Source organism: Syngnathus leptorhynchus, chromosome 4, assembly GCF_054491065.1.
Source record: "Syngnathus leptorhynchus isolate UIUO chromosome 4, UIUO_Slep, whole genome shotgun sequence".
Classification (NCBI taxonomy): Eukaryota; Metazoa; Chordata; class Actinopteri; order Syngnathiformes; family Syngnathidae; genus Syngnathus; species Syngnathus leptorhynchus.
In genome coordinates this window covers 19,010,683-19,028,073 of record NC_141198.1, presented here as the reverse complement: position 1 = coordinate 19,028,073, position 17,391 = coordinate 19,010,683, and the positions used below count along the sequence as shown (strand labels likewise).

The 17,391-nt window shown below is 50.9% G+C and overlaps 3 protein-coding genes across 9 annotated transcripts in view; 1 reads left to right on the top strand and 2 right to left on the bottom strand.

The window, feature by feature from the left end:
* Positions 1–1,430, bottom strand: part of ccno (cyclin O) — a 2,246-nt gene extending 816 nt beyond the window's left edge. The window contains exons 1-3 of one of the 2 annotated variants that reach the window (XM_085909647.1): positions 861–1,430; positions 232–417; positions 1–96 (exon numbers count right to left, since the gene is read on the bottom strand). The exon at positions 1–96 is cut by the window's left edge and continues 816 nt beyond it. In XM_085909647.1, coding sequence (XP_085765773.1) covers positions 1–96; positions 232–417; positions 861–1,139 — 561 coding nt within the window. In that variant the 5' untranslated portion in view covers positions 1,140–1,430. Of the gene's footprint in view, positions 418–860 lie in introns of both variants that reach the window. The other variant, XM_085909646.1, reaches the window with a different exon arrangement.
* tut7 (terminal uridylyl transferase 7) overlaps positions 1–11,147 on the top strand; it is an 11,465-nt gene extending 318 nt beyond the window's left edge. Inside the window, exons 1-30 of one of the 5 annotated variants that reach the window (XM_085909639.1) lie at positions 1–163; positions 247–1,774; positions 2,609–3,015; positions 3,156–3,304; positions 3,801–3,917; positions 3,987–4,164; positions 4,259–4,347; positions 4,420–4,471; positions 4,575–4,644; positions 4,805–4,931; positions 5,000–5,119; positions 5,188–5,316; positions 5,427–5,604; positions 5,668–6,284; positions 6,402–6,552; positions 6,617–6,703; positions 6,774–6,874; positions 7,225–7,282; positions 7,364–7,467; positions 7,540–7,629; positions 7,692–7,805; positions 7,880–7,957; positions 8,038–8,215; positions 8,347–8,394; positions 8,487–8,578; positions 8,804–8,919; positions 9,012–9,190; positions 9,304–9,368; positions 9,438–9,501; positions 9,565–11,147. The exon at positions 1–163 is cut by the window's left edge and continues 311 nt beyond it. In XM_085909639.1, coding sequence (XP_085765765.1) covers positions 2,625–3,015; positions 3,156–3,304; positions 3,801–3,917; positions 3,987–4,164; positions 4,259–4,347; positions 4,420–4,471; positions 4,575–4,644; positions 4,805–4,931; positions 5,000–5,119; positions 5,188–5,316; positions 5,427–5,604; positions 5,668–6,284; positions 6,402–6,552; positions 6,617–6,703; positions 6,774–6,874; positions 7,225–7,282; positions 7,364–7,467; positions 7,540–7,629; positions 7,692–7,805; positions 7,880–7,957; positions 8,038–8,215; positions 8,347–8,394; positions 8,487–8,578; positions 8,804–8,919; positions 9,012–9,190; positions 9,304–9,368; positions 9,438–9,501; positions 9,565–9,617 — 3,795 coding nt within the window. In that variant the 5' untranslated portion in view covers positions 1–163; positions 247–1,774; positions 2,609–2,624 and the 3' untranslated portion in view covers positions 9,618–11,147. Of the gene's footprint in view, positions 1,775–2,608; positions 3,016–3,155; positions 3,305–3,800; positions 3,918–3,986; positions 4,165–4,258; positions 4,348–4,419; positions 4,472–4,574; positions 4,645–4,804; positions 4,932–4,999; positions 5,120–5,187; positions 5,317–5,426; positions 5,605–5,667; positions 6,285–6,401; positions 6,553–6,616; positions 6,704–6,773; positions 6,875–7,224; positions 7,283–7,363; positions 7,468–7,539; positions 7,630–7,691; positions 7,806–7,879; positions 7,958–8,037; positions 8,216–8,346; positions 8,395–8,486; positions 8,579–8,803; positions 8,920–9,011; positions 9,191–9,303; positions 9,369–9,437; positions 9,502–9,564 lie in introns of all 5 variants that reach the window. The other 4 variants (XM_085909641.1, XM_085909640.1, XM_085909642.1 and 1 more) reach the window with 4 other exon arrangements.
* A 59-nt stretch (positions 11,148–11,206) lies between these two features.
* letm2 (leucine zipper-EF-hand containing transmembrane protein 2) lies at positions 11,207–17,193 on the bottom strand. 2 transcript variants are annotated; one of them, XM_085909643.1, is made up of 12 exons: positions 16,968–17,193; positions 16,468–16,533; positions 15,416–15,902; positions 14,757–14,900; positions 14,327–14,470; positions 14,003–14,206; positions 13,759–13,878; positions 13,558–13,677; positions 13,159–13,263; positions 13,019–13,087; positions 12,809–12,871; positions 11,207–12,592 (listed from the first exon to the last, which is right to left on the bottom strand). In XM_085909643.1, the coding sequence occupies exons 2-12, from the start codon at positions 16,512–16,514 to the stop codon at positions 12,536–12,538; spliced, it is 1,560 nt and encodes a 519-aa protein (XP_085765769.1). In that variant the 5' UTR covers positions 16,515–16,533; positions 16,968–17,193; the 3' UTR covers positions 11,207–12,535. The 2 variants fall into 2 exon arrangements, with proteins under 2 accessions (XP_085765769.1, XP_085765770.1); XM_085909644.1 differs by lacking the exon at positions 12,809–12,871 and having other exon boundaries at positions 16,968–17,191.
* Positions 17,194–17,391: the final 198 nt, after the last annotated feature.

Sequence of the window (17,391 nt, the reverse complement as noted above, 5' to 3'; positions counted from 1 at the left end):
GAGGATGAGACACTCCAGGTTGCAGAGCTGATCCCTGGTGAAGGTGTCGCAGCACAGGGACAGGAGGCGACTGATGCTGGGGGAGCACACCTCCACCTGGGATGGACGGACGGATGGACGGATGGATGGATGGATGGATGGATGGATGCCATTCAACCATATTGTTAAGTCATTTCGAGTCTGCATGCGGCGGGCCAGATGCCTCTGACTGACTGTCCATCTTCTGACTACCTTTTTGCTGGCAAGGAGCAGCGCCGTGACACCCAGGAGCTGAAAGCAGTCGTCGGCCACCGGCGTGCACGCCAAGAACCTGTCCATGATGTTTACAGTCAGGCAACAGCACTCGAAGGACAGGCGGAAGTGCTTGTGCAGTGGGATGAGCCAGCTGACCAGCTTGCAGCGCGCCTCGGCTGTCACCTGTACAAATTCGTTCGCAGAATCAGGCAGACAGTATGTGCGTCATGACTTCCCCCATGAAATGAAATGAAATGAAATGAAATGAGAAACAATCCAGGAACAAACCCCCAAAACTCAAACGGGGACTTGTTTGGAGGATACTGCCTCCTGGTGGCCGAGGCGAGAGCACTGATGCGCAAATTTTAGTGTTCGTTTTTACTTGATAACGAACGAGTCGAGTCTGAAGTACAATATATTCAGTTTTTCCTCGTAAAGCCCTCCAGACATATTCATGGGGGTGGGTGCGTGCGTGCGTGTGCGCGCGCGCGTGGGCTGATGGTATTTCCATCCATTTGAATGGCGAAAGAATGATTTAAGATCCATTTTACACACTACTTTTTGAACACAAACGTGGTGGCCCTATTTTAAGGCCAACATTTGTCCTCCTCTGAATGTGAACCTACTTGTGGCTGGAGAGCAAGACTTTTGCACGGATAAAACAGAGCCTCCCTCTCCTTCTGGATCCTGTAGCCGACATCACCGTACTGGTGGTACCAGTTGGATGCTTGTCCTGTCGGATCTCCCTCCGGTTCGTCCGCACGCAGAGGTGACGAAACTGTGGGGGAACCTGCCAAATCCTCCTCGAAACCGGAGTCACTCAATCTGGACACAAGTTTCTGCTTTCGGTAGCGCTCGACCCGGACCCGTGTGGAACCTCCGCCGCCCCGCTTCACGAGCACCATCTCCGGGCTGTTTCTGATGGACTCTAGCCCAGACGAGGACGAAGAGAGCCAGTGCAAGATGAAGAGGGAGTCAGTCGCTCGCGCGTTTCCCGCGGTCTTTCCCGGGGTCTTTCCCGGGGTCTTCCCCGCTTCACTCGCCTCGTTACCATGGCGATGAGAACCAGACCAAAACAATTGAATTTTCCTTTCACCCTACGTCAACTAAAACATGGGTTACCCAACTGTGGGGGAGTAAAAAAAAATAATAAAAAAAATAAATTAATAACAACGTAATATTACATCGGAAGAATCCAAATAAAAATAACACAAATATAAATCGAGAATGACATTTAAGAAGGTGGCAGATTTATTTGGGTTTTTAATTTGAGCGATATTTCTTCATGCGTGTGTGTTTTTTTGTTTTGTTTTGTTTTTTTTAATGACACGATGAAACGAAACAGTCGTGCGTTGCTTTTTGCTGTGATGGGCGGAACGTGAACGGAACACTGCCTGCCTGGCTGGCTGGCTGCCTGCCTGCCTGGCTGTCCTGTCCTGTCCCCAGTCAAAACTCGATGTAGCGCGGCTTTGGAAAAAAGAAAAGAAAAAGTCCGGCCCACAAACAGGCTTCAAGTATGTCCTCTATCCACATTTTAAAGGTACGGACGTGACCTTTGTATCTACCAAGTACTGGCGTAATGTCGTTGGCCTACTTACGAGCTGAATTGTTCGAAAAACAAGGCAAAGTAAAGCTAGCATCAATTGCTAAGGGGTTAGCAATAGGGTAGCTTAGCTTAGGCTGCTATACGGCTAAGAACGGCTTTCACCGTGATTGTTGATATAAGGGTCCCTTTCATTTGTGTTCTTCGTGTGTTTCCGTGCACGCTCAATGGGACTACTTTCCTTCAACTCGTGCTCGTGGAAGAAGAAGCGAAAGTCAGAAGCAGAACTAGTGCGCACGCACACGTTAGCATGCTAGTCCACCCTAACGCCGTGACATAACTATCTCATGAGAAGGAGAGTTTGGACTCTTAGTTGGGGCTGTATTTGGCATCTCTCACCACCAGCACTCGCACCAGCACCAAGCGCTCGTTGATCAAGATTCAAATGAGAACGTTTCCAAGACATACAGCACGCACGCTGCGTAGCTTGAGTCGGGGGGGGGGGGGGGGGTTTGAAACTTGTTGACCTAGCTAGCAGGCGACATGGTAGCTAGGGGCTGGCTGCTTCGGAGTGCTAAAGCACATGTTTGTTTCATCACTCGAGATGTCAATAACAATGGCACCCCTCTCTGCTTCCGTCAGAACTGTCCCACTTGTCCCAGAACAATTCCAGATCCTGAGCCACACTGTGTTTGTTTATGGACAAGACATTTGACTCGTGAAACCTCTTCAGGGTCCTACATAAAGCCCCTTTTGGATGATGAAATCGCTCATGGTCATCCTGATGGAATTATGATTTATGTGTTGACCGAACCTTTCGTTGCTTTACAGTTTTAGCTTTTAGCACATGATGGAGAACTCGGACAGGCACAACTGGCCAAGGCCAGGTAGCTGGGGAGCAGCTTCAGATGGCCGGAGGAACCAGGAGCACAATCGAGGACAGCCCTTCAGAATGGATGGAGGACCGCAAGGCAAGAAGAACCAGGGAGGGGCGTACTGGTCCAGCCCCAATAGGGGGGGACTCTTGGCTTATTCCCCCGGAGCCTTCCGAGGCGGCCACAGCCCCTTGCAGAGGGATGATCTACATCGGTTCTGGAGTCCGGAAAACAGTGGCGGGACTCGAGAAGAGACCTGGAGAGAGATGCATATGCACCAACAGTGGGGGAAGAGTGTCCGTGATGGAGGTCCATATGAGGACAGGGACACGTGGAGGAGGGATACCTCTGATGGAAATGCAGGTGGGATTCCATCAAATTTTCATCAGATTTCATCAGATTTTTAGACCCAGGCTGTGCTCATTGGCAATTTGAACATTTCCTCGCCTGAAAATGTCAACGCACTGCCTTCAGTCCCTTTCTCATCTGCTTTGTTCTAAAAGGAAGACGTCGTCGACCGAGACACAAGCGCAGACATTTTGCCGAAGAGGACCGGGACCTCGCAGGCGAAGAGTCGTCACTCTCAGCCAAAGATCTGCAAGCACTGCGGCTAGTTGAAATGCGTCTCGGTAAAGATGGCATTCACAAGAAGGTACGTACGTGCGTGCGCACCTTTTGACTCAATGTTTTTTTCTTTTCTTTTGTTTGATAAAAGTACCTCACAAAGATTTCAAATTTGCTCTTGAAATAAATCTTTTTTCATTAGAATCACGTTAGTTGTGCATAATGTTCTTAAACCCATTTTAGTTGCTACAATATTTGACAACCAAAATAGATTTTGTCCGTCCGTCCGTCCGTCTGCCCGCCCTTCCATCCATCCATCCATCCAACCATCCATCCATCCATCCATCCATCCATCCATCCATCCATCCATCCATCCATCCATCCATCCATCCATCCATCCATCCATCCATCCATCCATCCATCCATCCATCATTGGTTCTCAACATAAAATGTAACGCATCAGGGAAGTGAGGACATATCTATTGTGACGTGGGATATTTGCTTGTTTGTGGAAATGAACGATTAGGTACCAATACTTATCCTGTAAATTCTCGTCTTGCACATCCAACATGTCCGTCCACCAGAAGTCCAACAGCAAGCCTAACGCACTTTACACCTGCACCCTCTGCGACGTCCTTCTGGACTCGGTGTCTGATGCTAACCGGCACGTCCGAGACAAGCGGCACAAGCGGAGGCTCAGGGTGAGGGAGGACAGCCGACCGGCCGGTCAAAACCCGACGGATGCCCACGCCTGACCTTTCTGTCCCTAGGAGAAGAAAGAGCACATCATGCTGACCGAGATCCTGCCGCCTGGCCCCGAGCACGTTGGCGCCTTGACCGCCGCCTTAGAGGCTGTGGTCCGCCAGCACGGAATGGATGACGGCGATGTAGAGACGAGGCGCGGTGTCGTGTCCCTCATGCAAGATCTTCTCCTGTCCGTCCTGCCCGGTGAGTGCTTTTCGAGCGCAGGCAGACGTACCGCCGAGCGAGCGAGCGAGCGGGATTGCTTACCGACGCACTTCCTTGTCTGGCCAACGGGTAGAGATCAGGCTTCGCTTGTACGGATCGTCTTGCACCAAGTTTGGATTCAAGGATTCCGATGTCAACGTGGACATCCGGTATCCGCCTCACGTGAGTAGCCCCACGCCGATACTTGTTGAACGTGGCTTTTGCGCTCTCTTTTGAAATGGAATGTCTTCACAGATGCATCAGCCGGATGTCTTGTTGTCGGTCAAGGAGTGCCTGGCCGGGAGCCGTGAGTCACCTTGGCCTTTGTTTGAGCACGACACAAATGTTATGCCGGTGTTGCTCTTACTTTCTTTCTTTCTTTCTTTCTTTCTTTTTCTGTCCTCCCTCAGCTCTTTTTGTTGATCTGGAAGCTGATTTTCATGCTCGTGTGCCCGTGGTGATGTGCAAAGAAAAGAAGAGGTGCGTGCGTGCGTGCGCGCGTCCGGTGTGTGTGTGTGTGTGTGTGTGTGTGTGTTTAGCACTGCCAGCTGTTCAAGGGCAAATAAGCATGGATTTGACTTAGCCGTAAACTCCACAATGTCATTAGAGCCCCCCCCCCCCCCCCCCCTTCTCTTCACAGTGGTCTTCTCTGCAAAGTGAGCGCCGGGAACGAAAATGCGTTCCAAACCACGGCTTATCTGGCTTCCCTCGCCAAGCGGGAGCAGCTCCTCCCGCCGCTGGTTCTCGGACTGCGACGTTGGGCCAAGGTCACCGAGGCTTTCGACCAATGCTCCTTTTCCCAAAAGGAGAGCGCTAAATCTTGTGTTTGTTTTAGATCTGTCAAATTGACCGTGCGGAGGAGGGTGGGCTACCCCCGTACGTCTTTGCCCTCATGGTCATCTTCTTTCTACAACAGCGCAAGGAAGCCCTCTTGCCGACGTATCTCAATCAAGCGGTTTGTGGTTGACTTTGAGTGCCGTCGGATTTCCACACTCCATTCTGACGCTGCCTCTTCTTTTTCAGATCAAGACCTTTTCTCTGAGCAAGCTTTCAGACTTCAACCTTGTGTGTGTGGAGGATGGACACGTGCAGTGGACTTGTTCCAGCAAGGACGCGCCGCAGCCAGCGGAGAGCTCGTGCCTGAGGGGAAAGGTAACAGACAGTCACAACGCTCCATTCATCAATCAATCACAGTCAACTTTGGATGTCATTGATTTGAATGTTCTTTTTCACAGTACAATTCAACGTCTGAATTTCTTTAGGTTCCGCTGGTTTTCCAAAGTCCTGGCCCCCCTGCGGAGATGGGCGCGCTCTGGCTGGAAATGCTCCGTTTCTATTCCCTGGAGTTCAACATGGCCGACAACGTCATCGGCGTACGGACCGGCGCCGTCCTCTCTCGGGAGTTGAAAGACTGGCCCAAGAAACGCATCGCCGTGGAGGGTAAAGAGGATTTGCACGATTGCGTACGTGCCGCTACCAAACGCTCGGCTCTGGCTTTTTCAGACCCGTTTGCCGTCAAGAGGAACGTGGCGCGCTCTGTCAACAGCCAGCAAATGTACGACTACATCCTCCATTGCCTCAAAACAACCTACAAGTACTTTGCGCTGCCCCTCGACACGGCGGGGGGCGCCCATCGCAAAGCGGCACCTCCGTCTGAGGGGAAGGCGGGCGACGGCGCCGCCGCCGCCAACTTGAGTCAGCTGACCATCGACTCCCAAAACGGCCCCGAAGATTCCGACTGCATCGTCGAGGAAGAGGAGGAAATTGAAGAAGGCGGCGACTCGGAAGAGGAGAAGGAAAAGGCCGACTTGGGCAAAAGCAGCTTCTCCGAGGAAGAAGAGGACGACGACGACCGTGACGCCCGGGCGCACTTGGACAGCTTCACCACGGAGGATGAGGAGATTTTCCCCGTGGACGAGATCTCGGGGGAGGAGCTTTTGTCTGATGAGGAACCTCCGGATTTGGACACGCCTGCTTCAGAGGACGAAGAGCTGGCGCCTGCAGTGACCTCAGCCGCGTGCGAAAGGGACACTGTTGAAAATGAGCTCCCAGAAAATAAAGTCCACACGCAGAGCACAAAGTCATACCGATTCAGCAAGCATGCTTTCACCAGAGGAAAGGTTGGTTAGGATGATGATGACGATGATGATGATGATGATGATGACGATGATGATGACGATGATGATGACGACGATGATGACGATGACGACAATGACGACGACGACCATTGCTTTCAGACGCACGTGGTCGTGTGCAGCTTGTGCAAGCGCGACGGCCACTTGAAGAAAGATTGTCCAGAGGACTTCAAAAAGGTGGAGTTGCAGCCGTTGCCCCCGATGACGGCCGACTTTCTCAGCGTGCTGGACCGAGTGTGCGAGCAGTGCTTTGGTGAGCGCGCTCTCGGCTCGTCGTCGACGCGGCGGCCTGACCGGTGACACCGCTGTCTTTCCAGTGGACTTTGCCCCGGATGACTTGGAAGTGGCCGTCAGAGAGCGCATCCTGCAAGATCTGGAGATCTTTGTCAGGCGACAGTTCCCTGGTGAAGTCAACCGTGAGCAAGCTTTCAATCTCGACTGGAATCCGACTTCAAGTGTTTCTTTTGTGGACAGGTGCACGTCTGCAGCTGTTTGGCTCTTCCAAAAATGGTTTTGGCTTCCGACAGAGCGACCTGGACATCTGTATGGTGCGAGAGGGCCAGGACAACATTGACGTATGTCACATTTACTTACATGCTGTGCTTGGAAACCACGAAATGCTGTCAACATTCCACATCGCTTTGTCAAATTGCTTAACTGTTGTTGGGGTTTTTTTCATCCCGAAATCATACCGAGCTAACAAAATCACGGATTAAAAAAAAAAAAAAAAACAACTATCGTCGGCGACAGACAATGTCTTTTGAATACACTTTATGCAAATCAAATGGTCTCCGATAGAATCATTGATTGTAAAACGATCCCATAGCCCTATCGCAGACTGTTTGTTAAGAGCAGCGACCAAAAGCCTGAATGGTGTCGCCCGCCATTGGCTCGAGGAGCGCAAAGTAAATACGCTCCTCCTCAGGATGTCGACTGCATCAATGTGATCGAGCGTCTGGCCAAGCTCCTCAGGAAACATCCAGGTATAAAAAGCATTTGATCCACGGTGGGGCTTGTTTGGGCACCTCATCATCCATCCATCCATCCATCTCGTCTGTCCTCAGATTTGAGGAACATCCTGCCAATTACCACGGCCAAAGTGCCCATTGTCAAGTTCTACCACGTCCGCACCGGTCTGGAGGGAGACATAAGCCTTTACAACAGACTGGTAGGAAGTTCACAGCAATTAGTTTCTCACTCAAGGACACGCAATTTGAGGCTGGCTTTCTTTCACCCCGAGGCTCTGCACAACACGCGCCTGCTGGCCTTATACGCCGCCATCGACAGGAGGGTGAAGATCCTCTGCTACGTCATGAAGGTGTTTGCCAAGGTGCGTATGCCCGTGCTTGAATGCTGGCGGCCCGTGCGTCATTGGGCTCCCTCCCGTTCCAGATTTGCGACATCGGCGACGCTTCGCGCGGCAGTCTCTCGTCTTACGCCTACACCCTCATGGTTCTCTTCTTCCTTCAGCAGAGGGAACCGCCTCTTATACCCGTGCTACAGGAGGTACCTTTCAGCCAAATGAATCGGGAAGAAAACAAACAAACCAACAAACCAATTCACCTCTGTGTCTTTTGCAGCTTTACCACGGTGACAAGAAGCCCGAGGTGTTGGCCGACGGCTGGAACGTGTATTTCTTTGAGGATTTAAAAGCACTGGTCGGTGATATCTTACGTGGCGGCGTCTGCGTCCCGTCCCGCCCCGCCCCGCTGACCGCTCGCGCTTGCTTTACCCGCAGCCCAGTCGCTGGCCGCAGTACGGAAAGAACACCGAGACTGTGGGCCAACTGTGGCTGGGCCTCCTCCGCTTCTACACCGAGGACTTTGATTTTAAGGAGCACGTGGTGTGCACCCGGCAGAAAGCCCGGCTCACCACCTTCAACAAGCAGTGGACGTCCAAATACATCGTCATCGAAGGTGCCTGCCTGCCTGCCTGCGTGGCTGCCTGCCTGGCTGCCTGCCTGCGTGGCTGCCTGCCTGCCTGCCTGCCTTTCTGCCTGGAAGGAAGCGTTAACAAATGTGTTTTTTTCTTTTTTTGTGCTCCGCAGATCCGTTTGACCTCAATCACAATCTCGGTGCCGGTCTGTCCAGGAAAAGTAAAACGGCTCCATTCTTTCTCACGTTTGGTTGACGACGTGGCTCAAATAGGTCCGGCCTGACTCGATCTTCTTTCGTTTCACCAATACAGTGACCAATTTCATCATGAAGGCCTTGATCAATGGCAGAACCGTGTTCGGCACCCCTGTCCAGGCGTTTCCGCCCGAATACCCTCGTCAGATGGTTGGTGTTTCCCATTCTGATTCATCCTCACGTCATCTCTGCCTATGAGTTGCGCAGAAGATGGAGGCCACTTTGATCGCACTTTTAGCTTTGGGCAAAGACAGAAAGTCATTTGTGATTCATTTTGTACAAAATAGTCGTTTGGCTTGGTTCGAGTGCAGAGACGTGAAGCTAACTTGAATTTGCTGTCTGCCCACCCCAATTTGTCGGCGGCGTGATCCCCAGGAGTACTTTTTCGACCCTCAAGTCCTGACCGAAGGAGAGGTGGCCCCCAACGACCGTTGCTGCCGTATCTGCGGCAAGATCGGTCACTTCATGAAAGACTGCCCCATGCGCAGGAAGTGAGTGTCGACCGACCGCGCCAGCCAGCCAGCCAGGCAGGCAGGCACCGGCCGGGAACCCAAAGGAGCGCTACACCAGTGTTTCCTTGCAGGTCCAGGCACAGGCACGACTCGGACACGAGGCCCGACGACACGCTTGAGCGAGCGGCCGAGGACCCGGTGTCCAGACACAAAAGCGAACGCTGGCGGTGGCGGGACGCTCCCGAGCCGCGCTGCTGCTTCCTGTGTGGTTCCAGCGCTCACATCAAGAAGGATTGTCAGCTCTACAGAGGTTCACTTCAAAACAAATTGCATCTTCGTGTCACTGACGGAATCCATTTTTATTGGCGTGTGTGTGTGTGTGTGTGTGTCGTCTTGGGGTTTTCTTCCCATCTTGTCGGGCAGGAAATATGAAAATGGAAAACTTCCCTCCCTCCTCCACATCGGGCCTCTTGAGGAGTTTCAAACAAGTAGGAATTGAATTTCAAGTCAGTGAATGAGATGTGGAACATTTTTGAACACCTGTGTTGAATTTCCAGAGTTCACTGTTAAAAGAGGAAGACAAGAAAAGGCCTCAACATGTGATGCTAAGTCCACAAGCAGGTATGCGCATCGTATCGTGAACATTGTAAAAGCTTTTCCAAATGTTCTCTGCTTGTGGTTTAGGTAGTTTAGCTACCCGCAATTTGGGTCGTCACAGGAAGAGCCCGGTGGAGTGAGCGGAAGGAAGGAAGGAAGGAAGGAAGGTTCTAGTACTCGTGTGTGGGCAGACGGCAAACGGCCTGACGTTTCGAGCCAAAGCCGGCCGGGGACACCGTGACTTGAAGCCATCTTGGGCCTTTTGATGTTTTTTCTCCCCCCCCCTATTTTTTAAAAAATGTTCATTTTAGCAAGGGCACGGCGCCAACTCCACGTCGGTCTAGCAGCCCGCCGAAAGCACGCCGTGTTCATTTTGATTCGAGTGTTTGATATGAGCGTGCTGATCGCTTCATCTCTATTTATATGGATGTTTCAATTTTACCTGGCCGTGTATTTTTGATTTGGATGTTTTAAACTTGATTTGTCCTTTGCACTGATACCCAGCCACCCGCAAATCCCATCGTTTGCTTTAAAAGTTGCTAACAAGCAAGCACCTTGCTCTGTGTGTCCATTTTTTAGGCTGTCATTGTTTCATTTTCCGAGACCACCTCTTTTCTAAAGAAAACAAAACTCGCAGAGCCGACCGACCACCACCACTCACGCCTAAATTCAGAAATCGATTGAGCTGGTCTGGTTGGTACACTTTTGTTAACATGGAGCCAGCCACACACACTGCACTGAGAGGGAGGGTCCGTCCGTCCGTCCGTCCGTCCGTCCGTCCACACCCTCCATTGATGTCGTTGCTGGATGTTCAAAAAGAAGCTTGTCACTCATAGACTGACTGACTGACTGTCTGGCTTTATTGCAGTGGTGATGTAAAAGGTTGAATTGGATTCAAGAATGTGCTTGATATGGTTTGTTTTGGAGCAGGCAGCTCAGCTCGCCTTGCCTGCTCTCAAGCGGCTCCTTTACGTTCAAAGTCTGCTTTCATGTCAATTTGCTATCAACATTTGTGTGTGGGTGGGTGTTCGCTTCGCTTGAGTTCCATATGGTATTTTTGTCAAACGCTGCGTGCTGGCTTCGCTTGAGTTCCATATTGTACTTTTGTCAAAGGCGCATGCGCATGAGGTGAAATCCCGCAAAGGAGTCGGGGCAAACCCATTCGAGGGAACAATTAGTGGTAGTTGACGTGTGCTCGCTCATGTGTACGACGTGGCTCTTAGCGGTAACACAGTAAAGAATGTGTCTCTTAGTCTCTGACCGTGGCTGGGGGGTTAGGTAGGTAGTTCATGTGTGCTCCTTGCAGTAACACAGTTAGTCAGTCTCTGACTGGTTGCTTGGCTTGGCCACCCCTGTTTTGGAGGATCACAGCCTTACTCTTTCTTTTGTGTCGAACTTGACCTTGTCGACGCTTAGCGTGCCGTGGACGGGCCCGGCCGGACCTGCCTGCCGGCTTTAGCTCTGCGGTCCATTTCAGTCATTAAATTCAAACCAAATCCAAACTGTTTCCTGAAATGCTTCCTCTCCCAGACAGAGCAGTGTTGTTGAGTTCAAGTTTGAAACGGAAATGACGGTAAGTAAGTGTATTTCATTGTTACATTTCTAGATTTACATTCTAAAGCTTTTTGAAACGGTCATAAGAACCATCTATATCGTTGTTGCCACAAAAACTGCAAGCACAAATCTATAGCATGGTTTTGTGCAAAAAAAAAAAAAAAAAAAGCCTTCATAACTGGGAGTACATTTGTTTATTTCCAATGCAGGAGCGGTCGAAATGCCGTTCAAGCAAACATGGGGTTCAAACTGTTACCAGAATCGTCTACTTTAATCAAGCAGTACATAGTACTAACAAGTTGAAATGGAAAAAAAAAAAAATGAAGAGATCAACTTGGAGCATCATATCAACTTGACAAGTTCAGCAAATCCAACTTTTTCTGAAATCCACAGCAGACGACAGAGACCAAATATGCAATATAAACAAACAATCTCATTGGCTCAACTCATTTTTGTCATGCCCCAACCAAGGGTGAGGGTTAAGGACTTTTTTTTTTTTCCTGCTCAGAAGCCATTTGTGCCTTTGAAATGAATTTTGGATGATTTCCATTCTCCAGAGAAAAAGATGACTCAACAATTGTAAAAATAGGATGGGACTTTGTGAGATGTTTTGAAATTGTTTCTGACATGGCCAACCAAAAGCTTCAAAGGTGCAAATGAGCGCTCTGAAGACAACAATAATGCAATTCATGTACGGCATAAGCCCATGGATAAACAGAACATTGATCCAATGATATCCACTTGGGTGACTAAAAGTGATCAAATCCAATAAAAACAGTACACTCACTATGAAGTAGACTTTGCGTAGCATTGGGGATTTTATAGTTCACAACGCATTGGGACGTAGTTACGTTTCAACGTTGCTTGAAAGTACATGGGAAAAAAAATAAAATAACGCTTTAATATTAGGAGTTTTCACATCTATAAATAGATGTTGTTTTTCGGAACAACATCAAATATATTCACTTCAGATCCTCCATTTGAAAGAAAACTTTGCAGATTAGTTTGCCTCGGTCTTGTCTGCGTGAAAGGCGTGAACGCTCTCTTAACAGTCCTTTTGATCAATACAACACGGTGGAACCTATTCCTGTCAACCCATGGAACCAAACGGATGGACGGATGGACGGACGGACGGACGTGTGAAGTATCCGTGTCTCGTGTCGAACGGGAGCAACCGACGGGCATACAGCGGGAGCTTTGATCATGTCTCCGGTTTGCATAGCAAAGCGTACGTACAACGCCGCTGCCCCATGACCGTATACGCAACATTTACAAATTTACAGGAGGAGGAATCCGTCCAGGCAGAGGCCAGGCTGAAATTGAGAGTGTTGGAGGTCAAGAACCTGCAACTGCGAGTAAGTGAAAGCTGGCAACGGGGAGTTATGGGAAAGATCTGGAATCCAGAGCGCCATCCATCTCCAGTTAACATCCCCCTCCCTCGGCTTCATTATGCGCAAGTAAGATGGCGACAAATTGATAGCTCGTCAGACGCCAGCGCTCCGCTTTACACGCCGTTGGCGCTCATCTTACTCTTCTGGGACACTTGGCTTGCCGCTTTAGCCTGCCAGAGAGAGAAAGAAAGAAAACTCAGCTACTGTAACAACCCCAAATTTGAATCAACAGACGTTTTGATCTCCTTGACGTAAAGATTCGCAAAAGACGCGCTCACGGAGACAACTCCGTTTTCTACAGACTTGGAGCGGGTGTGGCTGACGGCGACAGGGCTATGAATAAATAGCCGCCATTTGAAGATCAAAGTTTCAATTGAACCATTTACATTTGTGAGAGCCGTACTCAACGCTCCGTCTCCCGACAAGCTGAGAAATCCCACCTTTGACAGCTGCAGAATAGGAAATGTGAAAACATATGTTGGAAGGACGGATAGAAAAGCTGCTAATTGTTGCTTTGAGCGACTGAATAGTGAGCCGGTTTGAGTTCAACTTGTATGGCAACTTGGCAAGACATTTGATCCCATCTTTCCACTCACCTGAAGGACTTGGGCGGCACTTAAAGGTTTGTCTGACATAATAGGAGCCTTGCTCCTTATCTCCTCAGCCTGCAACATAACAACCACCCGTCAACAAGACAAAGTGGCAAAAGGCGGCCTTGCCGTCGGAAGGTACGGACCGGCCTGTCTTTGATGACCGCGGCGGGGTCCGCCAGCGGGTCCGCCAGCGGGTCCGAGCCGACCGAGGTCCCGTTTGCTCCGTTAGTCTCCACCGGAGTGCTTTTCTGCCAAGATAGCAGCCGTGAAATTCATCGGTGAGCTCGGAAAAGGTCTCCGACGGAATGTCCCGAATAGCCGTGCTCGAGTGTAACTACTTCAGGTTGGTTCCCTGCCGTACCTTTGCTCTGCGTGTTTCAGAGCTCAAGTAAAGCCCACCGCACGCAACGCTACACGCTCGAACCGGACGGAACTTGGCTAGCACTCGTAATTGTGAACGGCCTTTTTGGGAAGCTGCGCCGTCGTCTGTCAAATTATGAACTTGCCATTTCACCCAAACCGGTCGCAGGAATTGATCAAACCTCAAGTTTCGGCACAGGCGGGACGACGGGGGCCTTGGGTTTGATGTCCGTCAGGTACATGGCTCTGGAGAGCAGCAGCAGCGACGGAGGAACGTTCTCGTTCAGGTGCAGGTCCAGCCACTGAGCGGGGGGGGGGGGGCGAGAGCGGTGTTTTTAGTGGCTCTCCGTACGGACATCCGATAAAATGGTCGCACCGGTTACCTGCTGCAATTGCAGACGGAGCTGATCCGTGGTAAGACCGAGCGATCTCATCCCGCGGCTGCGGCAAGCCGCCTGCAGCTCTGACACGCTCATTGCCGATACGCCCTCGGCTGCAATCATCTGTACCAAAACAAACGCTGAATCATAGCCTGTTAAGTAGGAGTAGCGCAGAGCGCAACGTTTAGTCAGGGAGCGGCGGGAGCGGCCCTTTCTCCTGTCGCTCATTACGCCTCCCTCCTCTCACCTCATCGTCTGACTTGATGGTCCTGAGTTGCAACATCAGCTGGAAGCGCAACAAGTTGTTAGTGCCGATGGGCTGCAGCTCCAGCAGTTTGCAGAGAGCCACCAGCTGGGGGCGCTCCAAGTGCTCCAGCGTCAGCTCGTCCTCAAACAGCTTTGAAAAGCGAACAATGTCCTTGGTGGCGGGCTGCTCGCCCGTGCCCCGGACCTGATTGGGACGCAGAAAGGTTCACGCCGTGCCAAACGGCTTCCATAACTAACGACTTGAAAGTGGCGTGGCGTGCCACGAACAAACCAATGATGTCTTTTCCCTCTCGTGTGTGTGTACCTTCTGAACATATGTGGAGAAGCGCTGAGTCTCGTCCTCGCTCTGAGCCGTGGCCTTGTTCCTTCGGGCCATTTCGGCGATGGTCTCTTGGAGAAACTTGGCGAGTTCCAGCTTTGCGGCAAGGCCCTTCTTTTGCTTCTCCTCCTGCACAATTGAAACCAAAGAGTAACTCAGACAATGTTTACGCACGCCGGCATCCTAAAAGTCACCTTAAAGCGCCGCTATTAGCCTTTCCGTGAGTCACGGAGGGAGGCGTGCTCAATAACAAGCGCCGGCCGGGAGTGACAGATTGATTCAAAGTGGGAGCCAAAACTGCTTTGACAAGACCACTGGGCCGGCTTGCGGGCCAGACGTACTTATGTCGCCAGCTATTTCTGAAGTTACATAATCTGTGTGAACCCGTCGCTGACCCCTGTCCGTGCCCACGTGCCTTTTTGGACTCTGTCTCAAAGGTGGAGGGCAACATTTCTGGGAAGAGCTTGAGAAAGACGGGAAGGAGGAACTCCATGAAGGGGACGATGATGAACACCATGAAGGGCACCAGACGGAAGAGGTCGGCGCAGGTCCTCATCAGCTGTGGACGGCAAAAGAAAACATTGTGCTATTTTATCTTTCACATCTTCAGGTACACTGGTACCTGCAGGTTCTGCAAAGGGGCGGACATAGTTGAAGCGCGGCACTGGCGCATCATGGCAAGTGTGAGAGAGACATCCATCCATCCATCCATCCATCCATCCATCCATCCATCCATCCATCCATCCATCCATCCATCCATCCATCCATCACCCAACCCATCCATCCATCCATCCATCCATCCATCCATCCATCCATCCATCCATCCATCCATCCATCCATCCATCCATCCATCCATCCATCCATCCATCCATCCATCCATCCAGCACCCAACCCACCCACCCACCCATCCATCCATCCATCCATCCATCCATCCATCCATCCATCGCCTCAAAAGTGGCTTGTCCAATGTGTCACGCTTTCCACAAAACAGTTCAGCCAGTGTTTTTTTTGACCATCCAGACTGTATTCAACTTGAGGCTGCGCATTTGTGTGTAGGGGCAAAAAATGTCTCACCCTTCTCCTTTCCCTACGCGTGAGGATCTGTCCGTGCAGCAGACTCCACACCATCCTTCCCGCGACCGTGGTGTCGATACCGAGCAAGCGGAAGCCATTGTAATAATGCTTCAGCTCGTCCACCATCCTGAGATGCAGAGGCTTCTTGGGTCCGGGAGCGACGGGCGGTTGCGCTTGGACCGCAGCCGTGTCCTTTTTGTCGTCCGACGCCGGACTTTGAGCAGAAGTTGAGCTTTGAGTCTCCCCATTTTGACTGTGTTGGAGCCAAACGACAGAAGTGTGCAAGGCTCGGGCCAGTTGGGCAGAGTTTTGGCCGCGGCCCAGGTTGTGGGATCGGTAACAGCGAGGGTGGCCGCAGCGGGAGTGCCTGAGTGCGGCGGCGGCGGCGGCGGCCGAAGACCAGATGTTGCGCGGAGGTTCTACGTGGAGGTAAGATCGCCAAGACAGAGAAGAGCAGCCCTGCCGCTGGGACAAGAGATACGACCCCCTGTGGGCAACGGTAAAAAAATCAATCATCAAAAATAGGCTCCGACGGTCGAAACCTTCGACGAGTTAAAAATTGCAGTGTAGATATTGGAAAGTGGCAACACCTGCAGGGTGCAGCTACTCCAAATGGATAATTGCGCCATTACTCCAAGGCTATCTATGTGTGCCACATTCTTTGACCGACCGTCGCTGGATTTGCTCACTCACACGACGCGTTGGCAAATTGATGCAAATTCTTGAACAGAAATTGTCACCACGACGTTGTTGTTGTTGTTTACACGCAAATACAATGAATAGAGATAACATTGATAGAGGGACAATTGAATGGGAATTTTGGCCAGATGTAACATCTTCCCACATGTATCCTGTACTTCAATGATGAACTTGCGTGACATAATTGTCTCCAACAAATAATCACTCACGAGTCGAATATCAAATCAAAACCAAATTCAAAGCTGCGACTTTCAATCGGAAATGTCCACTGTGCCAAGATGTTAGCAGAGAAGTTGCTCGTGCTGATTGAAATGACGATAAGAGCCAATACGAAAGAAAAAGAAAGCGCTTACCTGGATCTCGTAACGGCAAAGAGCACCTGGTGGCTAAAGACAGCCATTGCATGGGTAGATCGATCACTGGGGACAGACAGCAAGCAATAGGAGAGCTATCCGATTACAACGCAGTAATAAGGAACTAGATCAAGCAACTTTCATGATCATAAATGTCAGAAGCATCACTTTAGAAACTGCCAGCCACGTTGACACACGTCCAAATGATTTGGAATCGCCATGAAAAGGAACATTTACATGACAAGAAATGGGCATAGGTAGATTTCAGATCAATGAGCTTCCTTCTTGAAGAAGTAAGTCAACAAGTAACAGTCGCATTGAGTTGCCTCGCGTGAGCATCGCATGGCATCGAATCCAATTGTAAGACGCAATGCCAAATTCATTTGTAGTTTCTTTCAGTAGAAGTCGCCTTATAGTCCAACTCCTATAGCCCAACGATCTGTTTATGGCCCTTGTAGCCCGCTATGCTAGCTAGCGAGTGAAATGGCGAGCCCACTAACCTCCAACAATCGTTGCTGACTGGGCCGGCGGCGTTCAAACGACAAATCCGATCCGATCCGACCCATCCTCAACAAGCGGCCATTGTAAACAACTACGACAACGTCAGCAGCGGCGAGAAATCCATCGGAGGCTCCGGTCTGGGGCGGTTGCGTGCTCAGTCCTCCGCCTGAGTGTCTGTCTTCGGATTCTCCCAAAGAAAGCGGCGGGCGGGCGGGCGGCCCGAGCGAGCGAGCGAGCGACCGAGAGACCGACCGAGCGAGCGAGCGAGCGAGCGAGCGACCGACGCAGGCTAGCTAACCTGCTGTGTTGACACAGCCACCACCGCGCATGTGCGGCGGCGCGACAACAAAGATAGGAAATGCTGCGTGAAATGCTCGCTCGCTCGCAAAAGCCGAAGCTGAATTTGTGCCCACCCCCTAAATG

Excerpts from the sequence above, each read along its gene's own strand:
- letm2 (XM_085909643.1), bottom strand. The coding sequence starts at position 16,514 with ATGGCTGTCTTTAGCCACCAGGTGCTCTTTGCCGTTACGAGATCCAG. Across the intron at positions 13,264-13,557 it reads CGCCTGTGCCGAAACTTGAG|AAAAGCACTCCGGTGGAGAC; the intron begins GTTTGATCAATT and ends CTATCTTGGCAG. Across the intron at positions 12,593-12,808 it reads TGAGTACGGCTCTCACAAAT|GCTAAAGCGGCAAGCCAAGT; the intron begins GTAAATGGTTCA and ends TCTCTCTGGCAG.